General features: G+C 35.7%; 1 protein-coding gene and 1 pseudogene across 2 annotated transcripts; both read left to right on the forward strand.

Annotated features, from left to right (window-relative positions):
* Positions 1 to 8,547: 8,547 nt before the first annotated feature.
* LOC306860906 (homeobox protein Hox-C4a-like) lies at positions 8,548 to 9,948 on the forward strand (the record flags this gene model as incomplete). The annotated part of the gene is made up of 2 exons (XM_079402920.1): positions 8,548 to 9,043; positions 9,575 to 9,948. The coding sequence occupies exons 1-2, from the start codon at positions 8,611 to 8,613 to the stop codon at positions 9,946 to 9,948; spliced, it is 807 nt and encodes a 268-aa protein (XP_079259046.1). The 5' UTR covers positions 8,548 to 8,610.
* Positions 9,949 to 17,552: 7,604 nt separating this feature from the next.
* LOC306860930 (homeobox protein Hox-C3a-like) lies at positions 17,553 to 26,290 on the forward strand (annotated as a pseudogene). Its single transcript has 5 exons — positions 17,553 to 17,630; positions 21,845 to 21,985; positions 22,194 to 22,442; positions 23,734 to 24,008; positions 26,270 to 26,290. The product of its transcript is annotated as a homeobox protein Hox-C3a-like (transcript).
* Positions 26,291 to 27,638: the final 1,348 nt, after the last annotated feature.

Below are 27,638 nucleotides of genomic sequence, written 5' to 3' on the forward strand. Positions count from 1 at the left end.
GTACAAAATGCACATTTTCGACTGGCTCGTTCTACACTCAGGCTCATTTCTTGTTTGTTTGACATATTTTAGTTTTTAATTCATGCCTTCGTGCTCGATGTAACTTATTTGGAATGCCATGGAACATATATTTCTAAAAAATTAAGTATGACTGTTAACATGTACACACTAATCTGAAAATAAAAATAGGCAGCTAGTCAATTTATACTACTGTTTCAAAAGTGCTTTCATTTTAGAATCGTCTCACTCACCTATATTGGAGATTCAATGTAAATTTCCACGCTTCTTTCAATTTCTACACTGGCTATCTTGACCGAATGGGCCACATTGCGAGTTACTGTGGTTACTATGTTGCTTTTTACACAAACCCCTCTTTTTTTAGCTCTCTTGCCACGTATTTTGAAGTTTTGAGGGTTATTTATGCCAATTGCCCAAAGCAGGACCAGTGAGTGGTGCAGGAAGAGCACGTGGGGTCATTAAAGTGGGGTTTATGGCCTGCAAGACCTGACAAACCCTCAATATATTTACATCATATATAATGTTAACTGTCCGTAATCGCAGCTGTTGGCTAGTCTTATCTGAGAGAACGGCTTAGAGCCTGTTAGTGTGGGGTACTCGCGTCAGGGTCTGTAGAAGTTCGACTCTCCCAAATGGATCCCAGGCGGTTGCAGTAAGTTAATAATCTTGTTTTCCTCAATTTAATTAAATATGTACTTTCCTCCGCAACACCCTCGGGAATTAATCAAGGATATAATTCAATAGTTCATGGAGAAATTGTGTCAAGTGATGCGCAAATGTGTCCTCATCTGTTCAGTTTTGATCAATTTCAAAGTCTAGAGTGTTTGTGCATTTGTATAATACTGTTAATTTGGCATTGATATAGAATTATTGTTCTGGCAAGAGCTTCAAATCTAATTCTGTATATCATGATTCTTATATACTCAAAAAAGCATTGTACATGTGTAAAAACTTTGTCTTGGATCGTAATTTATATGCACCTAAGTATTTGTGATCCGGTATCACAGAATGTGCGTATATAAAAATATCCCACTTTTGTGCGTCGAAAAGTGCTTAGTTTGTGCCAAGGATACGTATGTTGTGTTAAAATTGAAGGTGAAAGGACTGTGAGAAGCTAAGTGATCTTGTATTGGTTTGCAGATGAGAGCGCAGAACATAGATCTTTAGATCGGACATAATGTGGGGTCATGTGCAGGGCAGAGAAGATGTGGTGTTGTGTGGTGGGGTCATGTACAGGGCAGTGAGGATGGTGAGGTAGAGTCACATGATTAACCAAAAATAATAAATAAATAAATACCACTTGAAATTACTCTAAATTGTTCAAAGGCAAATGAGAAAGTATATTTTGTACAAAGCATATGACATTTTTATACCACTGTTATTTGTCAGTTTTCAACACCGGATATTCAGTGGTATTTAGTTGACAGATGAGGCTCCACTTGACCATTATAATCATGGTATGAAAAGTTTAAGCCATATCTTACTTTATGATGTTGTACTTGGAAACAGAAGAAGTCAGACTGCTCTGTTCATCCACAATGTTCTCTTTAATCTGTGCACTGTGATCTTTGCTGAGAGGAAACTCCACTGCCATCTTCATACTGCTGTTGTGGAGGCCTGTGATATATTTTGAGAACTTAATTTAAATAAAAAGAACCACTGCCTCAGTTTTGGCTTAATGAACTCATTCAGGCCATTTTGCTGTGCAAGGATTGTGACTTGTACAATACAATACAATACAATACAATTCAAAAAACAAACAAACAATAAAAAGTTTAAGGAAAGGACATTTGAGTTGAAAATATAGATATAACATTACTTGTTTTATGAGGGTCTGAAATTTAGTTTGTTTTTTGCCATGCAGCTGAGAAAAGAAAAAATTGTTAAGGCAGCTTTAATCACAAACTCAAAAGAGTTTTAATCAAGAAAACTGTGGATCGCAATTAATGTACCCTCATTTTATGTCTTTTACCATTTCAGTTCAGTTTACCTTGTCTTAAAAAAAGAAAGAAAAAAAGAGAGAGACATTATTTTGAAAAAATGTGAATATGATAAGAGTCAGATTTGCAAATATTTCACAAAATTACTTGCACAGTTTCAATATAAATCCTAGATTGCATTTTGTGGTATCCAAACAGAAAACAATAGAGTGTAAAGACCAGACCTAGCTCTGTCTTGTAAGGCTGTGTCTGGCTGTAAATACTGCTGAGCTGTAAATTCCATGGCTTGCCAAAGTCCTTTCCTCCAGGCTCAAAGAAATGCCTTTTTGTTTTGTGTGTGTTTTTCCAATTTATTAAAAGCAGTAGGAGGGGTTTTTAGCTGTTATCAAGTGTCATTTGTAAAATATTGAATTTGACAGAACTTCAGTTAGTATTAAGTTAAAGTTGCTATTAAGTTGAAGCTGATAAAGTTACTTGTATAAGCAAGAAATAGTCTATAAGAAATAAGAAATAATCTTATCTGATATTCTAACAAAAACATAGATGAAATCATCCATGTTTACCAATCCATTGGTGGTAATAAATCATTATTGTTGTGAATTATACACACATATATGAATGTTTATAATATATTCAAGAATTTTATAATTTTTCATTCATATCTTTAATTTTTAATGTCCTTATTTCCCATAAATCAGAAATCTAGAAACATTTAAACAATTACATTTTAAAAAAATTCCCTTTTTTTTTAAATTGTTGCTTTATTATTACTATTATTATTATTATTTTACATAGATGCCTTTCTCAGATTATGTTGTGTTCATATTTGTGTTTATTCAGTTATTTAAGAATAACAATGCTGACATTGACATCTTATGAATGTACTCCACTGTTTTTATCACATCAAAGCAGAAGTGTATAGCTGATATCTGTTATTTTTGGCTCAAAGAGTAGGTGCAGGTTTTACGCAAAGGTTGATCGAGGTGGATAATATTCTTGTACACTGACTAGAATATTAATCAATATAATGTTAAATATGCAGCATTGCACAACAGTTTTGTGAGGGTTTGGAAAATGGTTAGTCATTCAGAGAATAAATGGGTCATGTGGTGTATACTGTGGTACAACCAACCATCACAAACACAATCAGTAAATGTCCGCTGTTATGAAAAGATAAACATTTTATTGTATAATAATTGTTGTACATGAGAGAGGGAAACACTTAAATTAAAATGAATTCATAATAAAGAATAAATCTAGCTTCACTATTTTTTAGTAAGCCTATTTGTGCATCTTTTTATATTATCATCAAGTCTTTGAATACTGTGTCAAAACATTAACTGCCAATAGGGGGCAATAGTTTTATATTCCTGTGTTTTGTCTCTCCCAGTGCAGGTTATTCTGGGTTCAACATATTATTATTTTTTTGTCATCTACTAGATTACTATCTAACTACCCATACATGGAAAACAGCAGCAGTTTCATTCAATACATAGATACCTTCAGAATGAATGAGTAAATGATAAGAGTTGGAAATCATGCCATGGCATGCAGAGTAAATAAACAAGGCAATGCTTTCAATTTTGGAACAATTCACATTCTGTTTGTAGACAGTTCCTGTCAGGCATTTTAAAAATAGAAAACAGTACCTTTGTTCTCTCTTTGTGGATAAACTCTTCTTCATTCAGTGATGGGTGAGGTGAATGAATGAAAAACAAAACTCAAGTTGGTACTTGGACTGGTGGTTTTATTAATAAATGAGTGTCAAGATTATGATTTATCGAGGAAACCTTTGGTCATGACAACATGAGCTGCATTTTCTACAATAAAACACTGGTATGTAATAGCAAATACTTTGACTTTAATACAGGAATTTTATGACTAAACACAGTTTACATTTGGCTGAAATTATACCATAGTGTTTAGATGTTCCTTTTTTCCCAGTGTTGAGCTTGGATAATTGTAGCATTGAGTATATACTGAACATCATAAAAACAGCTATATTTCCCTCTCTTTGTATATAATATCACCATATGCTATTTAATTACATTGCTCTTATATTCTTTTCCTTGCTTTAGTATTAAGGTAAACATTCAGGATAATTATTTTTTAATAATTCGATGGCCCAACACTGTATGTGAATTCACAGTATGCCCACATTTACATGCTGTTAATTTTCTTATACTATGAGGCTGTAAACCAGAAAGAAGAAAACATGCCAGGTTCTTTAAAAAAAAAATCTATTCTGAATTGTCATGATAACCTGACCAAGTAGGAATTCATTTTAGGTCCTCCATTGTTGCAAAAATAACTACATTCATCAAGGAAATAGTTCTGAAAATAACCTGTGCTAAATACATAGCCTTGTCCTACTTTAAAGGATGGTGCCTTTGGACAGTTCACCCTCAATGAGAGACAAAGAGAAGTTGTACTAAAAACATAATTAACAGTAAATCATTTAAATGCAGGTGTCAGATTAATATATGCAACTTTGTATTGAGTTGCAATTTTGGTAGACATATTTCATGCATGATTTTTTTTTTTTTTACTGATTACATAAACTTTACTGAATTTGTAATTTAAATACTTACCAGGATATTGAAAGAGTGCATAGCATTTCGATTATTGTAAATCTGTGTCAGACGCTTTATATTGTTAGGAAGGATATCCTTACATGCCTGAGAAGACAAGTACATTTAAGTTATTTATTTTTATTTTCTAAATTGCTTTCTTTTTAGCACATGAGGAAATTGGGAACGTAAAGGGCAAGGAGGACCTCATTGTTGCATTGGTAAGTCTTACCGTTATTTTCTTGTTGTAGTAGGCTATAATATTCTTGTCCCATCTTGTTTCGCTGCGTATAAACACAGAGGGCAGTGTTCCCTGACAATAGCGGCGAACAATGTGTCAGTGGCAAGCAGCTGTAGTTTAAGCTGTTTGTCGTGCTATAGTGAGCCAATAAGCTCTCTTTAATATTTTAAAAATGTAGGCTAGACATAACAATAAATGTTAATACACATCGTCTATTTATTTACATATGGTGTAATCTAACGCCATATTTTAATATACATTAAAATAAAACTAAATTATTACATATCCTACATTAAAATATAAAAACAAAATTAAATGTGTAACTCGACTCACCTGTTTTAAGCATGTTAAACTTTAAAATAAAATAAACAAAAATAAATTATATAAACATAAATAATTATAAAATAACGTAAAAAATAATAACAAATAAATAAAAGACGTAGGCTATTTTGTTCACAGAGAACAGACGAACAACAAACTCATAAATTAATCCCACCTCAAATAATTAATCAATGCTGTAAAATCATATTCATGATTTCTTAACAAAGAAAACTTGCACAATCAAGAGTAAAAATAAAAGAACAAACCTAAATCAGACTTTAAATGCTTAAGAATAGAAAGATAATAATAATAATAATAATAAAGGCCTTGTACTTTTTACTGACAAGAAATATGCGCCCAAAAATGGAATCATTCAAAATTACTGCAAAGGGCATACATTAAATATCTTATAGGCCTAAAATGTCATTCGTTCAGCGTACACACAATAGATTCTGGTTTTGGACAACTGGCATATCCTTCCATCTAAAATCACACCTTTACATAAAGAAATCTATCTATCTATCTATCTATCTATCTATCTATCTATCTATCTATCTATCTATCTATCTATCTATCTATCTATCTATCTATATGTCTGTCTATCTACCTATCTATATATCTGTCTGTCTATCTGTCTACCTATCTGTCTACCTATCTATATGTCTGTCTGTCTGTCTATCTATATGTCTGCCTGTCTCTGGGGAGAATCACCTATATACAAATGAATCATCAGGCAAATTCGCCGGCGGTTATAGCTTTTTGGAAGTCTCTACATTATAACTAGTTATTGAGCTGGTGCAGGATCTGAGGCCATTTATGTGCAGAGGGAATTCATCGCTTTTCGCTCATCAATAACTCCTTGGCAGTGAACTATTGGAACGAGTCGAACGCGAGGGGTGAAATGCGGGTCAGGCTGTCTAACTAATATTAAAATGCGTCCGCAACACAGTGCCGAGTGGGTGGATGGGGGCGTTTTCAGCCCGGTGGGGGTGGGCAAAAAATCCCTGTCACATCTGTAGAGTCTCGAAGTAAAATAAAAGACTTGAAATAAGGTAAAACGGCTGTTTCCGAGCATTTCATTTGTTAAAGAGTTGTGTCCTGGCTGTTTGTTTGGTTTCGATATATTTAGGGGAAAATAAAAAATTATTATTTTTCTCTGGTGGGTTGAAAATTGGATTTGAAAATGTGGGCTCTGCTGCTTATATATAGCCTACATGGACTCTAAAAAGTTTAGAATTTCTTTCCTGTTTTTCTACTTTTCTTTGATTTGTTTGTTTCCTTATTTGTTTCGTATCTGTTCCTGTTTAGATAGCTAAACTGAGGAGAGAAATGCAGGGCACGGTCTTGCAGGTTACCGGGCGGTCATATGGTAATAGCGTGCACAATAAACCCCAAGGAACAAAAGAAACTTATTTTTCATCAGTGCTGTCACGTGTCCGCTTTGTGCACAACATGTTTGAGACGGAATATTCAAGTGGGTGCTCCTGTTTTCGAGATTTAGTAGAAATTGATTTTCCCCTCTCATGCCCACGCACTCTTTCTTTTATGTTCTCAATATCATTTACATTCTTAAAAATGAAGGTGCTTCACGATGCCATAGAAGAACCTTTTTTGTCTATATGGTTCAATAAAGAACCTTTAACATCTGAAGGACCTTTCTGTTTCACAAAAGATTCTTTGTGGTGAAAGAAGGTTCTTCAGATTATAAAAAGGTAAGGAAGAGATGGTTCTTTAAAGAACCTTTGACTGAATGGTTCTTTGTGGAACCAAAAATGGTTCTTCTATGCCATCGCTTAAAGAACCTTTTGAAGCACCTTAAGAGTGTACTTGACCTATTGGAGTGTTGAAATGTGACATGGAAAATATATAAAAAGCAGAACTCTTCAAAACACATTTAACCTCAACGAAAAAAATCTATTTCTTATGACATTAATTCTGTCATAACGTAAACAATTTGTGTTGAATGGAACAATGTGTTTGTTGTGCATGTGAAAAGGCTAATAAATTGTTCTAAATAAATAAATACATGTGATTCTAAATAAATAACAGCATTTCCAAATGCGTTTAAAGAAAAAAGTAGTTTGTTGTTTGTAGTTTTACTGCCATATTGTTTTTGAGCAAATGAAAAATAAATAATTTAAAAAAAAAAATTAATTAAAACTATTAAAGCAAAGAAATTATTTTTTTTATTTTTTTCCGGTTTTTTTAAGTAACGACTAACGAATATTACTAAAAAATATATTATTGTACCAGTTCCCTAAATATTTATTCTGACCAAATATTGTAGATGCCAAACAGAAACCTTTCCCCAGAAAATGCTTTGGCCCCTATTCAAGATGGTGAACAGGTCACAGTCTAAGACTTATTTTGTACTTATTTTGAATTCTGTTTCAAAACTTCCAATAGAAGAAAGGCCTGTCAGTAGTCGTCTATATGTACCCTGTAGAACCGAATTTGTGTCCAAAACATGAAAATCGCAAATACGTCTCTACAGGAATACATGGGCGACGTAAAAGCCACAAAAGCCAAGTTGGGATTGTATTCATCTCGATCAGAGGCACGTGACTTTGCATGAAAGTCGTGTGTGCTTACTATCATAAGTAGAGGAGTTTGAATGAGCAGGACTACTACATGAAGACAAACATACTTAGCCAAAATTGTACAGAAGCGGAAATATGATGTATGCCATCGCTGTAAACGGTTAATTTAAAGCCTTTATAGCTTAATTAAGCACCAAATCTGCTCTTAACCTCCACATTTCGCCTGAAGTCGTGGAATCGTAAGTTATAAATAGAATTTCTGCCGTATTTCACTTGGTTATTTTATTAACTGTAGCCTATATAAATAATAGGGGTAACGACATATTATGTGCCAATTATCCAGGAAATTTGCTTTGAACTGGCATATACAGATTAGAGATAAGAGAAAATATGCTCATTCTAAAATATTTATTTGCCTTTATGTTAAGGGGGCTAACTTGCTGTAATAAAAGCGTGGTAAAATAGTACAGGATATGTTGTGTAATTAGGCTATTAGCAGTAGTTAAGTAGCCTAAATCTGATCCGTTACTGAAGTTTAAATGTGATGGATTTTTTTTTTTTTTATTTGATTGTTATATTTTATAAACAGTGTAATTAGCGGGGAAAAACAATAAGGTTAACAGCACATGCACAAGTTAACTGAGAAACATCTCTAGGTGCTGTGGCATGATCCGAGAAGATTTGGCCATTGTGTATGAGTGTGTGAGAGAGCGAGAAAGGGGGAGAGAGAGAGCGAGAGAGAGAGGGAGAGAGAGAGAGAGAGGGATAGAGAGACTGAAAGACTTCGCGGACAATGGCGGAAAATTGAAGGTATATTTGCGAAAGCTGTGGTTCCTTATCCGGGGACTACATCGCCCCATGCCATTGGGCCATCATATCACGTGGTAAAAGTAACTTTACAGGGTTGCTCGCTAGTAGGAGGGCTTTATGGAGCAGAAAAACGACAAAGCTAGAAAAATTATTTTCCACTCCAGAAATTAATGATCATGAGCTCGTATTTGATGGACTCTAACTACATCGATCCGAAATTTCCTCCTTGCGAGGAATATTCGCAAAATAGCTACATTCCCGAACATAGCCCAGAATATTACAGCCGTGCAAGGGACAGTGGCTACCAGCATCACCACCAGGAGTTATACCCTCCGCGGGCAAGCTACCAGGAGCGTCCGTATAACTGTGCAAGCATCCCTGAGCCTGATACTCAAAGAGGACATGGACTGCCTCACGCGGGGCACCTGCTCGGAAAAGGGCAATCTGCCTCATGTGAGCCCCCACCGTTACCCCTGTCTCCTGCCACCCCTCCGGCTGCATCCTCCGCCTGCAATCAAGCCACCCCGGAGCATCCCAACAGCTCAGCTTCTGCCAAACAACCCGTAGTGTACCCCTGGATGAAGAAAATTCACGTCAGCACGGGTAGGCAACTTGAGCGTATTTCTCTTAAGCACTATAAAGCTTGCCCCTCATCCTAACTCTCTCTCTCCGTCTGCCTCACTCCTTTTTACACTCATCCCCTGGCCAGCCTCTGCTACGATAGGATAGAAGCCTTTGAAATGGCACAATTGAGGCGGATTTACGACTAGGCATTGGTAATTACACCCACCATAAATTTTATAGCCGAGGTATACTCTGGGCAGTCGTATCACCATGTGGCTTCTCTTGTTATGAGTGTGCGAGAGAGTGAGGGAGATCTGGGACCAGAGAAAAACTAAGCTTTATAATGTTGCATTAATAATTCAGTGCTGAGTCCAATGTGATTTTAGCCTTATTATAGAAAGCTAACTTTTAGATATTTTAGCCCACCCTCATTTCCTCTGTCGCCACCATTTCTCAATGAAAGACACGCTTGTTTACCCTATCCTTCCCTCGCTGCTTCTTTTCTTTTCTATTCTGTTCTGTTCTTTCTTTCTTTCTTTCTTTCTTTCCCTTTGCTTCTCCTCTTTCCAGTGAACCCTAATTACAATGGAGCGGAACCCAAGCGGTCTAGAACTGCTTACACTCGCCAGCAAGTCTTAGAATTGGAGAAGGAATTCCACTATAATCGGTATTTAACACGGCGAAGACGTATCGAGATTGCTCATTCCTTGGTCCTCTCGGAAAGGCAAATCAAAATTTGGTTTCAGAACCGCAGGATGAAGTGGAAAAAAGACCATAGGCTGCCAAACACCAAAGTCAGATCCTCTTCCTCTACGGGCATTTCCTCCGGATCCAACACAAGCTCAGCGGCTGGCGTTGTGGCGGCAGCTTCCACCACGAACACCATGTCAGCCTCCGAGGACCTCTCCGGAACCGAGCGTGGCGAGGATATTACAAGGTTATAAGAGAACTATTTCGAGGAGAGAAGGGAAGATCAAATGACTGATTATTTATAAAATATAATATATTTTGTTTTCGTAGGTATCTTGTGCGTAAAGGGGGTTCCTTTAAGTCCACAGTTATATAAAATGCATGTTATATAGCATGGATTATTGCGAATACCAATGGATTATTTTTTACGCGGAACAGGGTTTAATTTATCTAAAACTGAATCATTATGATGTTTGTTTGTTTTTGTTTTTTTTCCCAAGAGAAATATTTTGGGCGAAGCAGGATATGAACATTTTATTCAAATGTTATTTGTGGGCCTTTCTTTGCCCAGCTGCCAAGGTGAAGTGCACAACGAATCTATTTATTTCTCACTTGAGAGAGCTGGTACGGTTTTATTTTGATTTTTATTTTTTTGTACTGTAAATGAAAAACACTATCGTGGGTATCGATAGAAAAAAAGATCTTAAACGTCTTCGTTTTCTTTAAATGTAAATCATGCTGTGGGTTATCTGTCGTATGGAAAGGTTAATATTTTAAATTATCATTTAGTTTTTGTTGTGATGGCGTTGTGTTTAGGCTATTAACAGAAGATTGTTGTGAGATGCAATAAAACCAGTTTAGTGTATTTGTGCTAATTATATTGGTCAATAAAACGTAAGTGTCTATTAGTTTTACCTAGACTTGAGTGACTTTTATTAATATGCAATGTAGATTAAATTTCCGTGCATAAATAGCGAAATATTTTCTCTATACTTTTTAACAGGGATGCAGAGACTTTCATGTTAGTAGTCAGTTGAATATGCAGATGTAGGCCCAAAAGTAAAACAACGTTATCCGTGCATTTTAAAATCTACGTGGTTTCAGTGGGGTTGCAGCATTCGTTCTTGCAGAAAATTAATTCGACACTTTATTTCTACCATACAACCTCTAATATCTACAACGCAGTCTCTCACATTTAAGCGCTCGGGTTGTGCGGGTTAGCATGGGTTATGTACCCATCACTTTCTCATGTATGCCTTTAACGTGGCACATAATGCTGGCCTTTTTAGTTTATATCTTATCGCTTTTCATTCCACTGAATGGCTTGTTATTATTCATTATACTGTTTTCAACGTGGCTGAAAATGTCTCTAAAAATCAATTCCAGTATTCAAAAATGTCCTGCGCTGCTTGTATTTTTCCACTATTGATTTCAAGCGTTATGAAACTAAACTAAGCAATTCGTTTTATTTTATGGATAAACTAAACAGTGAAAAAATGGTAGATATTGAGAATGTAAAAATAGGTCTAACAATTTATGGACTTAATGGAATATTTTTAAATGTGTTTAGTTTTGTTGAGTTTAAATAAAAATAATTTGGAATTCGTTAGTATTTAAATTAATGCTAATTAATCTTGATATGTTAGGTTGCAATATAGTATGACATGATTTATGACAAAATAACCGTGACTAAACACGATTATAAAAATACGTGTTATAGGATAAATCTGTAAAAATACCAATGTACAGAGACAAAGGCTGTGAAATCATTCAGCTATGTCCATATTGTTATTTTTAAAGAAGCAGTTTGCATGTTGTGGAATATATCCTAGTATCTCAGTTCCTAGTTCCTTGAAAGTTCTGATTCAGGCCCCTCCTCTTTGTGTGAGATATTGTTATTTTTAAAAAGTGGCGCTAGATCGTGTTAGAAGCAACGTCATCGCCAAAGCAAGATAGTAGGAGCTAGACTAGACACAGGGCCAAAATCTGCACGCTGTGGCCTTGCCAGTTACAATGCTGCACAGAACGATCCCACATGCAAATTAGTTGAAATTCTATTGTGATGTTTAGTTTTTTTCTAAATGCACAAGAATATATTAAAATTTAAATATTAGAACACTTAGCGTCTCTATTGATATCAATTCTCGAAGAAGAAAAAAACATGTACAGAAAATAAGGAATGTGTTTGATTAATTGTAAATCGGCCTGACTTGAATGAAGATTACACAACAGCTTGCTAAGTGGGGGGCTGAGAAGCACAAAGGAGTGAGTCGTTTTAGACCATCAATCAAGTCCGGCAGCAATAGTCAATTGTACTTCTAATGTATTAAGTTGTACAGGCACTAAATAGTGCACAAAAGCGTCACTGCAAAATATGTTTCAGCGGATAGTTTGCCCAAACCTAAATGAGAAGAAAGGCACTGGCCATCGTCTCAGCCTGGCCATGACTTTGGAAAGGCACTTGAAAAGAGTAGGTGCAGAACTGCATTCAGAGACCGTTATGTGACTGAACAGCAGAAATAAATGAATGTGCACGCCTAAATCCTATCATCCCGGCAGTCTCTTTCGAGATGCTGTCGCCTCCATGTCGCGAGGCTGAAAAGGTATTTTATTGAAGTTTGTGGCGACTAAGAAAAGTCGAGTTCAATTTGGGGACACATTTTCTGTCCCATTAGTTTCGTTTCAGCCGGGTCGGCCGACCTCTCCCACCCCTTGACCCCACTGGCTCTCTCAACGTGTACCTTCTGTGTGCACCCTCACAGGCTTCCTGGGGTTCCACCGGTGCTCTTGCTTTCATTGTGGGTTTTTGCTTATATTGATGTGCCAATAGAAGAAGAAGGGCATCTGAATGTGTTTCTCCTTTGTTGCTTTGCACCGTATGACCTACGAGATCGGTGAACTCTGGGACAAGGCTCTTCTGTAGTGTGCGACCTTGTAACTTTTTCTTTAGGGGGCATCCATTTTCGAGCTGATAGTGTAGTGCTGGCCAGTCTCTAAGAAATGTTTCTACTTTCACCTAAATAAAAAAAAACAACAAAAAACTTTTTTTTATTCTTTACAACTAAGACCAAATCGGCATTTAGTTCTAAACAAAATATCTAACAAAAGTGGCCTCAACATGTAGATAGATTTTTGCATTGACTATTAAATATTTATTAGCAGGCTTTGTGTTAGTCAAACAGGTATGACAGCTTTTAAAAACATATGAAACAAACCTGTTTTCGTGAAACAAACAGCAGTGAAATTTTAAGAATCATTTTCTCATGGGGAGCGCTGCATTACTGCTGACATTGTTTGATAGATTTCTGACATTCCACGGCAGATGTAAAGTAGCTTTTGTGTTACGAAAAAGCATTTTAAAAGAAAGAGTATAACACATAAATCACTTTTGACTTCTAATGTGCTAAACTAATATTTACATTCATAAACCAAACAAACGGCATCGTTTAGGAGACAGGAGATAGCCTATTTGAATTCATCGCATGTGTTGTGTGGCTGCTTGAAAGCCCCCCAAAAAAATTCATACAAGTTTAATTTTTGCATGTATAAATCTTTATTTAAAACAATATTTAGTAGCTTCCTTCTACGTGATCTGATCATTACACTAACTATTTAACCGAATTCAGTGTGGTTGATTTAGTCGTATTAAATTATATATATATATTTATTTATTTATTTGTTTATTTTTACTTCTATACAACCAGTTAATTTAGATGTTGCCACATGAAGGACATATAAGCTACTAAACCTTTTTTATTTTATTTATTTATTTATTTTTTAAAGGAGTGTTGGTTCCTTGGAACATATATTGCAGAAGAAGGACATATAAGCTACTAAACCTTTTTTATTTTATTTATTTATTTATTTATTTATTTTTTAAAGGAGTGTTGGTTCCTTGGAACATATATTGCAGAAGAAGGACATATAAGCTACTAAACCTTTTTTATTTTATTTATTTATTTATTTATTTTTTAAAGGAGTGTTGGTTCCTTGGAACATATATTGCAGAAGACACTATCTGACTATCAAAAAGGTTACGTTAACATTTTATTTCATTGTAAAACTTTAATCGTTTTGGTATTTGATGAAGATGATATCTTCAGGCACATTACTTTAGTGCTCTGTGCTGCAGAGCTTAGAATATAATTTTATTTTGTTGCTAAATAAGATGTAGTCTAATTAGGTGACAAGTACACATAATTCCAAATATCCCAACTTTTTCAAGCTGTTAGAACAGTATATTAGATATATTTTCCCACAGTATTTGTAGATGGTAATTAAGAAATGCACCGATAGTTGCAAAAACAGTTGGCCTTTTCTAATACCTCATAACTGATCCCAATAACTTAATTTATGCGGAATGAGCAACATGGCGCCAGCAGTTGCACTAAGCCCTGTTTTCCAATAAAGTTACAAATCACCCTCTAAAGATCGTCTTCGCTTCTGTCGTACATTATTTAATGATGGTGGTGTACGGTACCGTTTCCAAAATCAGCACATAGCTCGTTTGTTATAAAATAAAATGTAAATACAACTTTAAATTACAACCTTACAATATGACAAAAGGCTAGCTATAAAAATGGAAATGTCTGCAGTTTGTTAAAGAAGTTGTCCTATTGTCCAGTCACTGTAAGTTAAGAAAAACAAATAATTTATTATAAAAAAAATGTCTATATTTAAAATTATTTATTTAATATTTATGATCATTTGGAGTGATTATTATTTATACATTTATAGGCTATATATGTATTTATATAATAATGTATAAATAATATATATATTTTATAATATTTACTTAATTATAAATATAAGAATTCAGAAAATAATTCAGTAATTATAATATAATTAAATTAATGTGAGTATCATACCAGATGCGATGTGGCAGTGGTTTACACATAACACTATATTTGCTAGCAATAGAAATCAGAAGAACAAAGTGCAGGGCTACACTTACGGCCACGGTCCTATCCGCACTGTACTGTACCGTATAGCAAGGTGGACATTTCTTTGTTTGCGTCCATAAATCAAAAAGATGATTGAGGGTTTGCCCTGCAATACAAGTAGTAAGTGCCACGCTGCACACACACTGTTTTGCTTATAGGTTTTTGAACCTGCCCTTGTAGGAAGAAGAGGAGGAAGAGACAAGCAGGAAGAGCAAGAAGATCATCACCTGTCTGCAGAAACGCGCGTTTACCAAACACTTGATCAAAAATGCATTTATTTATTGTTAAACGTAAGTGTGGTAGCAAATTCACCGTTTAAGAAATATACACATACATTATCTAATATTGTAATTTGTCGTCTAGTCCTAAATTATCAGGTATTAGCCTATTCAAATGATTTTTTTTTTCTGAATACAGTTACAGTTGTTTATGCTTGTATTATTAGTTCATTGACTTTTGTGGTGATTACAGTTGCATAGTAATGCACATTTTTTATATTGTGTCAGTGTTGAATTGGAAGAATGCTCTTTACCTTGCATACTGTCGGACGAGTGGTTTAAAATGATGAACATATTTACGAGGTATAACGAGGCTTTCGGGGAACATTTAATTTTAAAGTTGCCGAGCACTTGCATAGCACTTAAAATCTGCTTTCGAGCAACCGACCCAGAAACAACTCCTCACCTAAATGGGAAGTAAAGAACTACACTTTGCGTGTTTATACTGAACCTGACACTGACTCTAAGACATACAAGTTCTACCATGTTAATTACTCCACAGTACATAAAATTATAATGAGAACAGCTGATTGTTTCTTTCAAAGAAGTAGTTAAACACTAGTAACGAGTCATCTGTGTGAATTGATCTGGTTGCCCTGTAGTTGAATTGTAGGATTTAAATAAAATTTTTACAATGCACCACTTTTTATATAAGCCTATTCGAGCAAATCTTTTGCCTTGCCCATTGGTTTACCTATTCTAATTTCCATAACCATGGCGCTTTTCTTGTACAGCATCTTGTACTGAAACATGATACACGTTAAATTATGCATCATTCATAATTAAAAAAAAACTTTTTTAAAAAATCAATAAATGAACAATAAGAAATTAGCATTACAAGACGGAGCCACGTTGTTCTGTGAAGTACTGAAGGCATTGTTATTTTGGTTTTTTATTCTAAAATGCGTTTTTGTCAGATAAGTGTCTTCTCAAAGCAATTAAGTTAGCGATGAAAGGTGTAGGTTCTTGGCGTTGTTACGAGGTCCTCTGTGTAAACTGAGCTGTGGTGAACGACGCAGAAAGGCTCAGAGTTGAATCGGGGGTCACCATGTTATTTTCCAGAAATGTGGCAGTCCTTACCCTGAATATCCGCTCGACACATGAAATACATAAATACAGCTCTTGTTCCAGAGACAAGTGTCCTATGTGAGAGTCTAACCATGGCTTTGACTTTTGCACCTTTCATGCTTTTTTGTCATATTTTATGCGAAACGAAGAACATGAGCGAAGACGAGTGTCTGCATTGCACTCAACAGTCTCCATAATCTTTGTTCTGATGTCTTGCCCCTTAACCTTTACACTCTTTATGACCCCAAATGCAATGTCTAATGGCCACCCAAACTAAAGCAGACCAAGAGAGGGGACACACGACAGAGAAATTGTTTTAAAAACAAATTCTTGCCAAAAACTGAAAAAAAGAAATATGATGCAACAAAATATAGTCAAAGTGTATACAAAAACACAAATTAACTCCTTTTGTTCAAGTCAGAAATATTAAATATGATCGAATGAACCTAAATACACCATCGAAAGGTAGACATGGCTCCATCACTTTTTAAAGCGTAAATTGTGATTTATATTAAGAAAATAAGCCTAAATTAAAAAATAAGTTCATCCTACAACATCAAAATACCCCCCTGAATTGTACATTAAAAATACTACTAATAAGAATTCTTATCGCAAAAAGCACATAAAAACACTCCTAATCCAGTCACACGCAAAGCATGCTGGGAACTAGAAAAATCTTGGGCGCGTTTTGGGGGTTCCCGAAAGCACGGTACGCCTAAATGGATCGTAAAACGATCTTACGAATCATCTTAAAATTAAGGGCTATTTCCCCAAAGCATTGTAAATAGTAGCATGTAAATCGTCGTAGATCGACAAGTGTTCTGGAGAAATCGGAGCACTTGTATCGTGAAACGTCATGAAGTCACCTGCAGGAGAAGCGCAAAATTACAGCCAAACTCCATAAAGTTGATGACTAAAACAATGACTACTTTAGCAGTCCATAATGTGACTTCCACATCAGGATTTATGCAACATGTAAAAGCTAATTCATTAATTAAACATTAACAAAAGACCGTGAAAGTGAAGTGAAAAAAAACCAAACATTTTTGGTTAGTAAAACAACGTTTACATTTTTAACGTCAATGTCGAATTTCCAGTGTTCTCACACTTTTCTTCGTGTTAAATTATTGGAGTTACTGGTGAAAGTTTTAGCCATTAGTTATTTGGATCTGGCTGCCAAGCAAGTTCTACGTGACAAAGAACAATCTACCCATTGCTCGGCGGTAACAAAAAAATAAAAAATAATAATAATAAACGCAAGGCGTAATTTTATTTAGAATTTAGATTATTTTAATAATAGGATACCTTTTTTATTCGTGAAAAAAAAATATTTTTTTATTTCTTCCTGGATTAGGCTACTGAAGGCAAGATAGATAAGTGTCTGATGAAAGAGATGAGTGATCTTGTGATTGGTTCAAGTTGCCAGGCAACAACCTAAGAGAGTCGCTCACTAGCAGAACATCCATTATCTCTAAAAGTTACCGATTGAAGCTACAATGCCTAACCTGTTTTTTTATCGAATTAACCTGTAGTCTTTTACCCAGTGTCTGTCTATAAAGTCTCATTACAATGAGGAATTCGGCGTATAATGGCACAGGGGCAGTTTGCAAGACTGAGAATGGTCGTCATGTGGATGAAGGGCCACCTGTGAGCATCTCCGTTTCTCTCTGTCTGTCTATCCATCTTATTCTCTCTCAGTCTTCCATACTTATCTCAAGTAAACGTTTATAAAGGCTACTCAGGAGGTGGATAAATTACTGTAAGGGCTTAAGGACACAAGTCAGAAACTTTCCTTATCTACAGTCCTAAAACACCATTATCATTACAAGTCACGTACGTTTCCAAAGCAAACCCTTTTTAAAGCTCACCAGTTTGAACAAGTTACCAAACAAACAATAAATAAAGTATATTCACTCTCATGACTCACTGGTTGACAAACCCTTGTAGCCTAAAAGAAAGACTCTCTTGCTGCAACTGAGAAGTTCCCAGTGTCACGGTATAGATGTACAATTGTGTATTGAGGCTTTTGTCCAGTCCTCCGGGGTGTCTGCAATGTGTCTAAACATATGCGGTCATGAAGAGGTCACTAGACGTGCTGCTGCGCCGCAATGATTAATGCCATCTCCTCTATAGAGAAATGGCATTCGTAGATTAACGTTTTCTGTACAATATGGTGAGAGGTTCAAATAGGCATGTTCTATTGGCATAGAATATAATTTCTAGTGTGCTAAATCCTGACTTTACTTTTAAATACTTGCAAAATCGGAGAACTTTAGCTTGGGAGAAACAAAGAAGTCCAATGACTTTTTGACTATTAGTCATAAGGGGTTTAGATAAAACGCAATGAAAACGTTCGAAATAAAACATTAAACTATCCTTGCAAAATTTGAATTGGAACAAAGAGGAAAGTCCAGTCACTTTCAGACACTCATTCATAAAGATAAAACGCAATGAAAACATTATAAATAAAATTAGCACATTAGAAATAAGCATTTCAACATAAATGCAAATAAAACTTATAGACATATTGTTTTATTTTTGAGCTTTTATCTTTCTTGAATGTACAGAATACAGAAGTATGCAAAATGTGGCACAGGTGCGAGGAAGTTATGAAGTTAAACTGAAATCACTGCCACCAAGGCAACTTTATATAAACTGTACAACGTGTCAATTGTATTCAGGTTTTCTAATATTATATATTTTTTAATAGTTGACTGAATTCACTTTTCATTCACTTTTTGCAGTTGATCCTAAATCGAGTTTATTTCTAAGTTTCATGAACTCTTGTGAGATCTCTCTAAATTTCAGTCTTTTTATTTAAGTTCAGATTTGTTTACAGCAACGCGGGCACCGACGATATAAATCTAGTCTTTGCTCTTCAGAGACAGACCCATTTGTATGCATCGTTATAACCAACAACATCCTCTGTTCATTAAAATCCTTTCCTGGATTTAGCTACTCTCTTATCTGTCCTATGCCTAAAAAACCATTAGGATATTACTAATGTTTATTGAATAAATTAATCCGTAGCGTTATGCAGAAACAATGAAAATAATATGATTTTATTAAATGCAAAAGGTCTGCCTGTAGATTTCAAAAACATATACTAAATCATATCATATCAATATCATATATTTCATAAAGAAAAAGAAATAAAGAACTATGCACACGGTATCAATATTTGTCTTTCATCCCCCAATACAAAGTTTTTAAATATTTTTTTCTTCAAAATATTAGGTTATGTCCTCAAGAGTTGGAGTTATGGTACAGAAAGCAACAGACAGCTGTATGCAACGGCCCTTTGTGCATTCCATTAATTTGTTTACTATTTCCAACATATTATCCTCTTTAGAGAGCCTGTTTTTGCATGAAATGGTTAAAGCGATGTTATTATCGATGTTTTATGCAGCTGTTTGTGTCAGCAGCCACAAGAGCGCAGAAGGTAGGGAGGAATTATAAAAGGGTTGACACCCAGAGAGACCGGCGCGCTTTTGTGAGAGAAAGAAAAATGATTTATTGCCAGCAACGTGGTTCAAACAGAGTTCACTGAGAATTGTAGTGTACCGGCGGAGGCGCTGAGTTATAGTCTTGCTGAGCCACTACATCAAAGATTCCTTTTCAGATTTAGTGAATGGACCCAGCGGCATGAGACAAGGGAACAAACTTACTTTAATTAGAAAATTCCCAAGATCACAGGCGACTTTCAAACAATAAGGGAAGGGTTTGAAATATATGAAAGGTGCAAGGGGGACCATAAAACCTGCAGAAGAATAATAAAACCCTCCCTATAGCCTCCACCACCACTTCCAAAAATATGAATAGTTATAAAATAAAATAAAAATGCAGCGAAATTGTTTAAATAGCATTTATTGAATATCTAATTCATATGTGGTTATGGAATGAGTACACTGCATTCCTTGCACACTCGGGCGCAGTAATATTTCATGTTAATAGCGCTGCAGCTCGGCAGAAGCCGGACTTGTAATATGCATAGTGAATGCTTCTATTTGACAAGGCTTGTGACAGCAATTCACTGAACTCAAAATAACAAATCGTTTTTAGAAAAAGATTGATTTTATGCTTACAACCGACCAGGATAGCCCCATGGCTCCTTGATATTCTTTTTAAATAAACAGTATATGAATGCTTATGATTTGACTAGTTAAACCACCCGAAATTAAATACAAGCCTTTTAAATTGCTGTCATTTTTACCGCCATTGTTTTAATGCAGTCCAAAGTTATCTTAATATGTGTGAGCACTGAGACGACCATTATTCAAAAACATACCTGCCTTACTGGCAGGCCTTTCTTTGCGTTTGGGAGCTGTGTATTATTATAAGCTTTCTCTGAAAAAAAGTTAATGAATAAAAATAAAAAATCCCTACATGAAAAAGAGTGAATCGTTGAGGCTATCAGTCTTTGTCTTCGAAAATGCGTTAGACGTGATTGACAGTACTGAGTGTCTGAGTAAATACTCAAACAAGACACTGTGGAGAGTAAATGAAAAGGGACTAGTCCTTGGTTTTCAGTCCTTGTGCACAATTAATCACTAGAGCGAGACAACCACTGTCCACAGCTTAAAGGAAGGCTGATATGTTCATTTCTAACTTTTCAGCGTGACTGCTTTATGTATAATGTTATCGGCAAGCAGTCGTTTTAATTGGCAATTGGCTAAAAACGAATACTACTGTGTCGATAGTGTCTGGGAAAAACCGATCTGGACAGGTTGAGCGCTAAATAACGTTTTATAGCAATGACCTTCTACCCTCCACCAGCTTAGCTTCATGTCGTCAGAGGACAAAGGCTAATTCTGTTGCGAATAAAAAGGTTTTGTGATCAATCTGTAATTATTTCAAATAACTTTAAAAACAACAAGATACCCGACTCCAACAAGTTTCTAAAGACTTCACCATTGCCCTAAAATGTCGTGTTTACGCCAAATCCGGGCTGTTCCTGCTCTTTGTTCATCAGAACGTTGTTTTAAATAGTAGACAATGGGATGCATTATACAGGCGATGAACTTGAACGTATGTCTTTGGTTACCCGAGACGAGCAAATTTAGCCATCTCGGGGATTATTTCCTTACACTTCCAGTTAATTGAAAAACGAAATTCTATCATTTCACTAAGATTATTTTTGACGTGCATTGTCAGTACAGCACTGACAGTCAAAATCCCTTTGTTTGACCACACCCACTGGATCTCTTGATGTCTTTTTCACCAGGTAAAAATGCGCAGAAATCTCAACACACGTCGGAAATTGTATAGAAACGCCATCCAGATCCATTTAACGTGTGTTGCCATTTTTCTTTCACAGCTCCGAAACGTTGTTTGTTATCCTTTTTTTACATAAAAAACATGACGATGGAGAAAGACAATGTATGTTACTTAAATATTTTATTAATAAAAAGCACTTCTAAAACATCTACATGGCTGTTTTTTTTTCGAACGATTAAGAAGATTTTGTAATAAATATATATAAAAAATCAATATGCTACATGTATGGAGCTGTTGTTACAACTGTAAAGCGTTAGGAACAGTTATTTAACTATAAGGCAAATAAGTCGATTATTATATAATACCTACCACAAGAGGACTGAAAAGTCAGTCAAGGTTTCAAACATTGCATTACAAAACGTTATCACCGAAATGAAGTCTGTATTCTGCAATCCATTGTGGCAAAACTAAGAAGACGCGCGATCCCATGCATGTCTTTTCTCTGTCCAAATGGGTCTCTTTCTCCCCCCCACCTCCCAAATCACGCTCTCTCAACTCTGTCAGCACGGTAATAGGGTAATATATGCGCCCTGCTCATGGCTTTTCGTCTATCCACAGGATAATCATTCGAAATTGCAAAATAGTTGAAGAATGCGGAGGAAAACGGAATCCTCGTTTGGTCGCTTTCCAGTACTTAACTCAAACAGCCAGTGCGCGAGGCTATTGGAGGAGGCCATCACGTGGCTACATTGTTTACCCTTGTTGGAAAACAATTAAAGACGGCAGTGAGTGTACTTTTAAGTCTATCCTACACCTTGTGTGATCAATTATCCAACCGGAGTGATTAGGGCGGTTAGAGATGCACAATTTTCATATTAAATTATATTCATATTTTTTTAATTTCATATTAACAATGCTTACTTGAACAAGATATGTTGCAATAAATCTCATGTTTGTTCTATGGAGCTACATTTCTCCCCTTGTGCTCTGCAGGAGAGCAGTACTGCGTGGAGACAACATGCTGAAGAAAATTCATCAAAACATTATGAAGGCCATATGTGGAACTTTCAAAAACTCTCTCAACATCCCCTGGTGTCAGCCACTCCTTGGACCGGGCGAATGCAAGGGAAAGAGACGAGGGATGCAAGCTGTCAACTTCCTGCTTTTCAACCGAGAAGTACCCTTGGATGAGAGAGACACATACACCTATAAGCTTCAGGTCCATTAACGTCATGGAATCAGGTGAGAGAACTCGTTTTTGGACTAAATGAAGTATATTGATTTGCATTGCTTAGAAATAACCACATAATCTAATCAGTCAGTCATATTTTAGTAGATAATGAATAACAGCTGGGTCAGATTTGGTTCTATGTTAATGTGATTTGTCACTTACACTGATGTCAATGACTGACATCATTGAGAACTACAGTAATTAATCAGTTATTAGTGTTTTCCTTCCTTCTTAAATAGAAAATGAACCCCTAATTACAGGCAACATTTCAATCTTGACTAATAAAGACTGTTCATTTCCAGTAAACATCCATGTAAGAAGAAACCACATGTGTCTCAAACTAAAGTTTTATTGTGTTCAGTTAATTCATTCACACATTTTTTATCAGTCCAGTCCATCAAGATTAATGTGGACACATGGATTGGGCAAAAAAACAAGATGGGGCAAATATTATTGTATGCGTATTACTCATTGACAAATACACAATTACAACGTATATATTTTAAGTATAGTAATTTCTGTCTAACAGCACTTACACTGTGTGAAAATATGTTATTCTCAAGTAAAAAATGCATAAGCTGCATAAAAGGAAAAAAAAAAAGAAGAGAACTTCTAAGAAAAGTAATATTTTCTAGAGACAGCCAGTTGTTCTGTGAACTTGATTAAGTTTAAACTTTTACTAAGGAGCAGAATAATAAAAAAAAGCCTACAGTGAAATTTTTAAATTATCTGAGGCTATGCTTTTCTGGGTCACACAGATAAGACTGCTTCACTTGTTTTAACCTAAGCAAAATCACACATTTACGCTAGTGAATATTCTCCACACATATACAAAATTTATGACATGTTGTGTGGTATATATGTGGTGATTTTCAGCTTATATGTGCAGAAATAACATTATGGCATTGATGTCACTTCTTGAAGAACTTTTGTTGATAGGAAGGACAATGGATGAAAAACAATCCACACACAATCATTAGGAATCTAACCACAGTAGAAATCATATGAAATGGATAATTAACTTAGTGATTAGTCTACCAACAGTGGTCTGGCCACAGACAGGGCGCTGGATTCTCAGTACACTGATTTATCACTGGGGGTTTAAACTTGCAGCTGAGCATATTCAAGGATGTCATGCTACATTTTCATCATCACAGTTTAGGCATCAGAGAGATTTGCTCTGGCATTATGCTTTGCAACATGGTTAATGTTTTGGGAAGAGAGTTCTGTTCACTATCTAAACCTTGACAGACCTTAGACCTGATGTACTTTAACATTTCTATATATCTGCATATTTTCCAGGTGATTCCAGGTACAGCAGTGGTGAAGTGCAGGATAGCGGCTGCTCTAATAGTAAACGGGCACGTGCAGCGTTCACCTCCTCCCAGCTGCTCGAGCTGGAGAAGGAGTTTCACTTCAGTGCTTACCTGTGCCGCAACCGGAGACTTGAAATGGCTGCGCTGCTGAAGCTCACTGACCGTCAGATTAAAATCTGGTTCCAAAACCGTCGTATGAAGTATAAGAAAGCTCACAAAGAAAAGTCGATGGCAAAGTCCTCTTACTCCTACCTGGAAACTGTCAGTCCTCTGTCGTGTGTGTCATGTGTTCCTGCCTCTTGTTTCCATATTTGGTTTGTTTCCTGTCCTTGTTAAATGTAATCATTAGTTTAATTCTTGTCCAGCCGTGTTCGTCTCATTATCTATGATTTACCTGTGTATTTATAGTCCTGTCTGTTGAGTTAGATTTTGTCTGGTCTATTCGTTACCCCCGGTGTTTCCTGTCTGTAAGCCTTGCCTTGTCCTGCCATGTCTTGCCCTGTCTTGTCCTGATGTCTTCAGTAAAGACTAGTATTTGAGTTTACGTCCTCGTCTCCGTGTTCCTTGTTCCTGCCTCGTGTGTGCACCGTGACAGAAACAGGTAACCAGCCCTTTGTGATTAGTGGCAACACAGTGGATCCTTCAGTGCCATTAAAATTCCAATACTACTATGAGAGACCATCAATGTCTGGTATGAACTGTGCCCAGAGCCACTGGTGAAACTACAGGAAGTTCAACAAACAGGTTCTCCAGCACTAAAGCACAAATCACATCAATGGTGGAAATGACAGAATCCTCTTGGATATGCGAAATACAAATTCTCCACAAAATATGTACCTGTTCTGTCACTTACCAGTTATTTCCCGCATTATAACTCTCTCTGACATGATTTATATGTAAGGAAATTGAAGATTTATTGCCCCTACATGACGATTTATATGAAAATTTAAGTTCAGTGGCCAAGTTCACTCTGAACCAGATTACATGTTATCAGCTAGTAGTACATGGTAAATCAGAGTTAGTCTCCACTGTGCATAAACTGCTGTAGTAATATCTTTGCAAAGCGCCAAGATTTATTGCGCACAGATCCAGGCTCACTTGTACAAGTTTATCTCTTGGGCACAGAAAATACAATTTAAAAAGGGCATTCAAGACTTTGAATGGTCATTAACATCCGCTCAGCTTTTGTAAGTGCACAACATATTTTTATTGCTCCCAAAAATGCTATTTTTCCCACACCATGTGCTGGAAACTCCTAACTTGGAATGTTTTTGATTGTAATGGCCAGAAATGTTCAAATATTCAACCCATGTTGAATAACGACGTGTTCTCCTATTGACTGAGTTTGACTTCACGCAAAGTTTTGTTTTCTTGTTTATACTGAAAGTTCATTTGAATCTGAATTCATGGTGTTTTGACTGACAAATGAATAAAGCAACAACACAGGATTAATCCACGGTCATAATGCTACGTCATTGTCAGAATTCTTGCTTTGATAATGTTTTGATCTGATTTGACCTATTCATAAAGTGTGAACATGCCAGAGTTTCAATGTAAAATAAAAAAATTCTAGTTCTTACCACTTTTAGTGTACTTTGGTCATATCTGATTAAAAGCATGCTTTTTGAAACTGCAAAGTGGTTGCTTCAAACTAATTAAACACCTAAAGGTGAATGTGTTGCATGTAAATTACAATGCTGTCATTCTATTGTTTTTCAGATCTTCTTTGTTAGTTTGGTAAAAACATCTGAGAAAAACTGAGAGTGAATCTTAATTTAGCTTTAAAGTGCTTCTGTGGATTTTACTTTGATACTTTTTGAATTAGGCAATACTGTACTTTGTATTCTTAAAACATAACCTTACATATATGCCTGCCTCCGCCTCCGCCTCCCAACCTCGCAACATTAATCATTTAGACAAGACACTCTCTCTCCCTCTCTCTCTCTCTAGCAGCTTCACAACCGCTCAACCCGCTGGGCCTAATGACAGGCAGTGCGCTTCTCTTCCAACCTTCCAACATGCTCTTCTCCAGTATAGGAGCTGAAGCACAGATTTGAAGAAAACAGATTCAGTTTTCTGCTTTTCTAAAAACAGAGTCTATTATTACATTTGAGCAAAATTGCACTACAGCAACATTAGCGGTGAAGAAGCCAAGGCTTGTGGGCACCGCCCCTGGCAGGGTGGGCGATAACTCATTTTGATTAATTATGTTTAATTAGGACGTCGCCGTGTGTCATTTTATAAGATAAGCACGGAACAGCAAAATCTACCTTTTCAAAAATATTAACTTCAGATGAAATTTGAACTAATTGAGCAATTTCAGTTTGGCCAATCTTAGTTATTCTGCATAAATCAATCTAGAGCCAATATAATTAGTAGCCTAACTTAGTAGCCTTGAGTGGTTCTCAACCCCATTCCTAGAGGGTCTGAAACCACTGGCTTAACTAATTTCAGGACTATCAGCAACATTGCACAATTAATCATAGGTTTAGCTATCTTCTCAATCTTGTTTCTGTTTATAGATTACAATGCAGCATCTGTAATCAAGAGGATGGAAATAGCCTTTCATTCAATTCGTTCTGATTAAAGGAACAAATGATTCTGTAATGAATCGTCGAGGCTAAGTCACAGAGCTAAATAAATAATCTGATACTGTAATTTGCAGATAAGTGTGCGAACATATCTTTATACGAGTGGCCACGAGAGAATGGAACACAGTCTGTGCTGTACTGCTGAACTTACCATTCATCACCACGCGGCAGTGTTCCATATGCAAAATAGGAGTTGGCCTCCCGGTGGCCCCTTTAGTGCAACTAAACAGAATGCTGAGTGCTTTGCTGTATTTAAACTGGATCCAACCTAACATACCGACTTAGTTACATAGAATGTAAAACTTCTGAACAAGTAAAGAATATCAATTTAAATGCTTTCAGTAAATGATTATATGTCTAATAAATTTATTTATACAAATAAAAACATACTAAAAAAGATTTAAAAATCTATACTTTATAAAATTGTAAAAAAGTAATTTTTTATAATATATCATATCTAAATATATGCTTTCTACAAATGTTCTTAAAGAATAAAAATTATATATACATAACACACACACACACACACATATATATATATATACATATATACATACATACACATATATATATATATATATATATATATATATATAGTCATGGCCAAAAATATCGGCACCCTTGGTAAATATGATCAAAGAAGGCTGTGAAAATTAATCTGCATTGTTAATCCTTTTGATCTTTTATTAAAAAAAATTCACAAAATTCTAACCTTTCATTAGATAATAAGAATTTCAAATGGGGGGGAATATCATTATGCAATAAATGTTTTTCTCAAATACACGTTGGACACAATTATTGGCACCCCTAGAAATTCTTATGAGTAAAATATCTCTGAAGTATATTCCCATTTATATTCACAATTTTGAGCACTCCAGGGTGATTATGAACATGAAATTATCCAGACAAGGCTTCCCGTTTCACAGAAATATAAATAGGAGGGAAAAAGCCCAAATTCCCTTAATCATCCATCACAATGAGAAAAACCAAAGAATATATTTCTGATGTGCAGCAAAAGATAATTGAGCTTCACAAATTAGTGAAGTGGCTTTAAGAAAAGAGCTAGAGCAGTGAAAATTCCCATTTCCACCATCAGGGCAATAATTAAGAATATTCAATCAACATAAAATGTTACGAAACTGCCTGGAAGAGGACGTGTGTCTATATCGTCCTAATGCACGGTGAGAAGGAGAGTTTGAGGGGCTAAAAACTCTCCAAGGATCACAGCTGGAGAATTGCAGTCTCGGGGTCAGAAAACCTTAAAAAAAAGTGTCAAACAGCACCTACATCAGACGAGGGT

Source organism: Barbus barbus (assembly GCF_936440315.1).
Source record: "Barbus barbus genome assembly, chromosome: 41".
Classification (NCBI taxonomy): domain Eukaryota; kingdom Metazoa; phylum Chordata; class Actinopteri; order Cypriniformes; family Cyprinidae; genus Barbus; species Barbus barbus.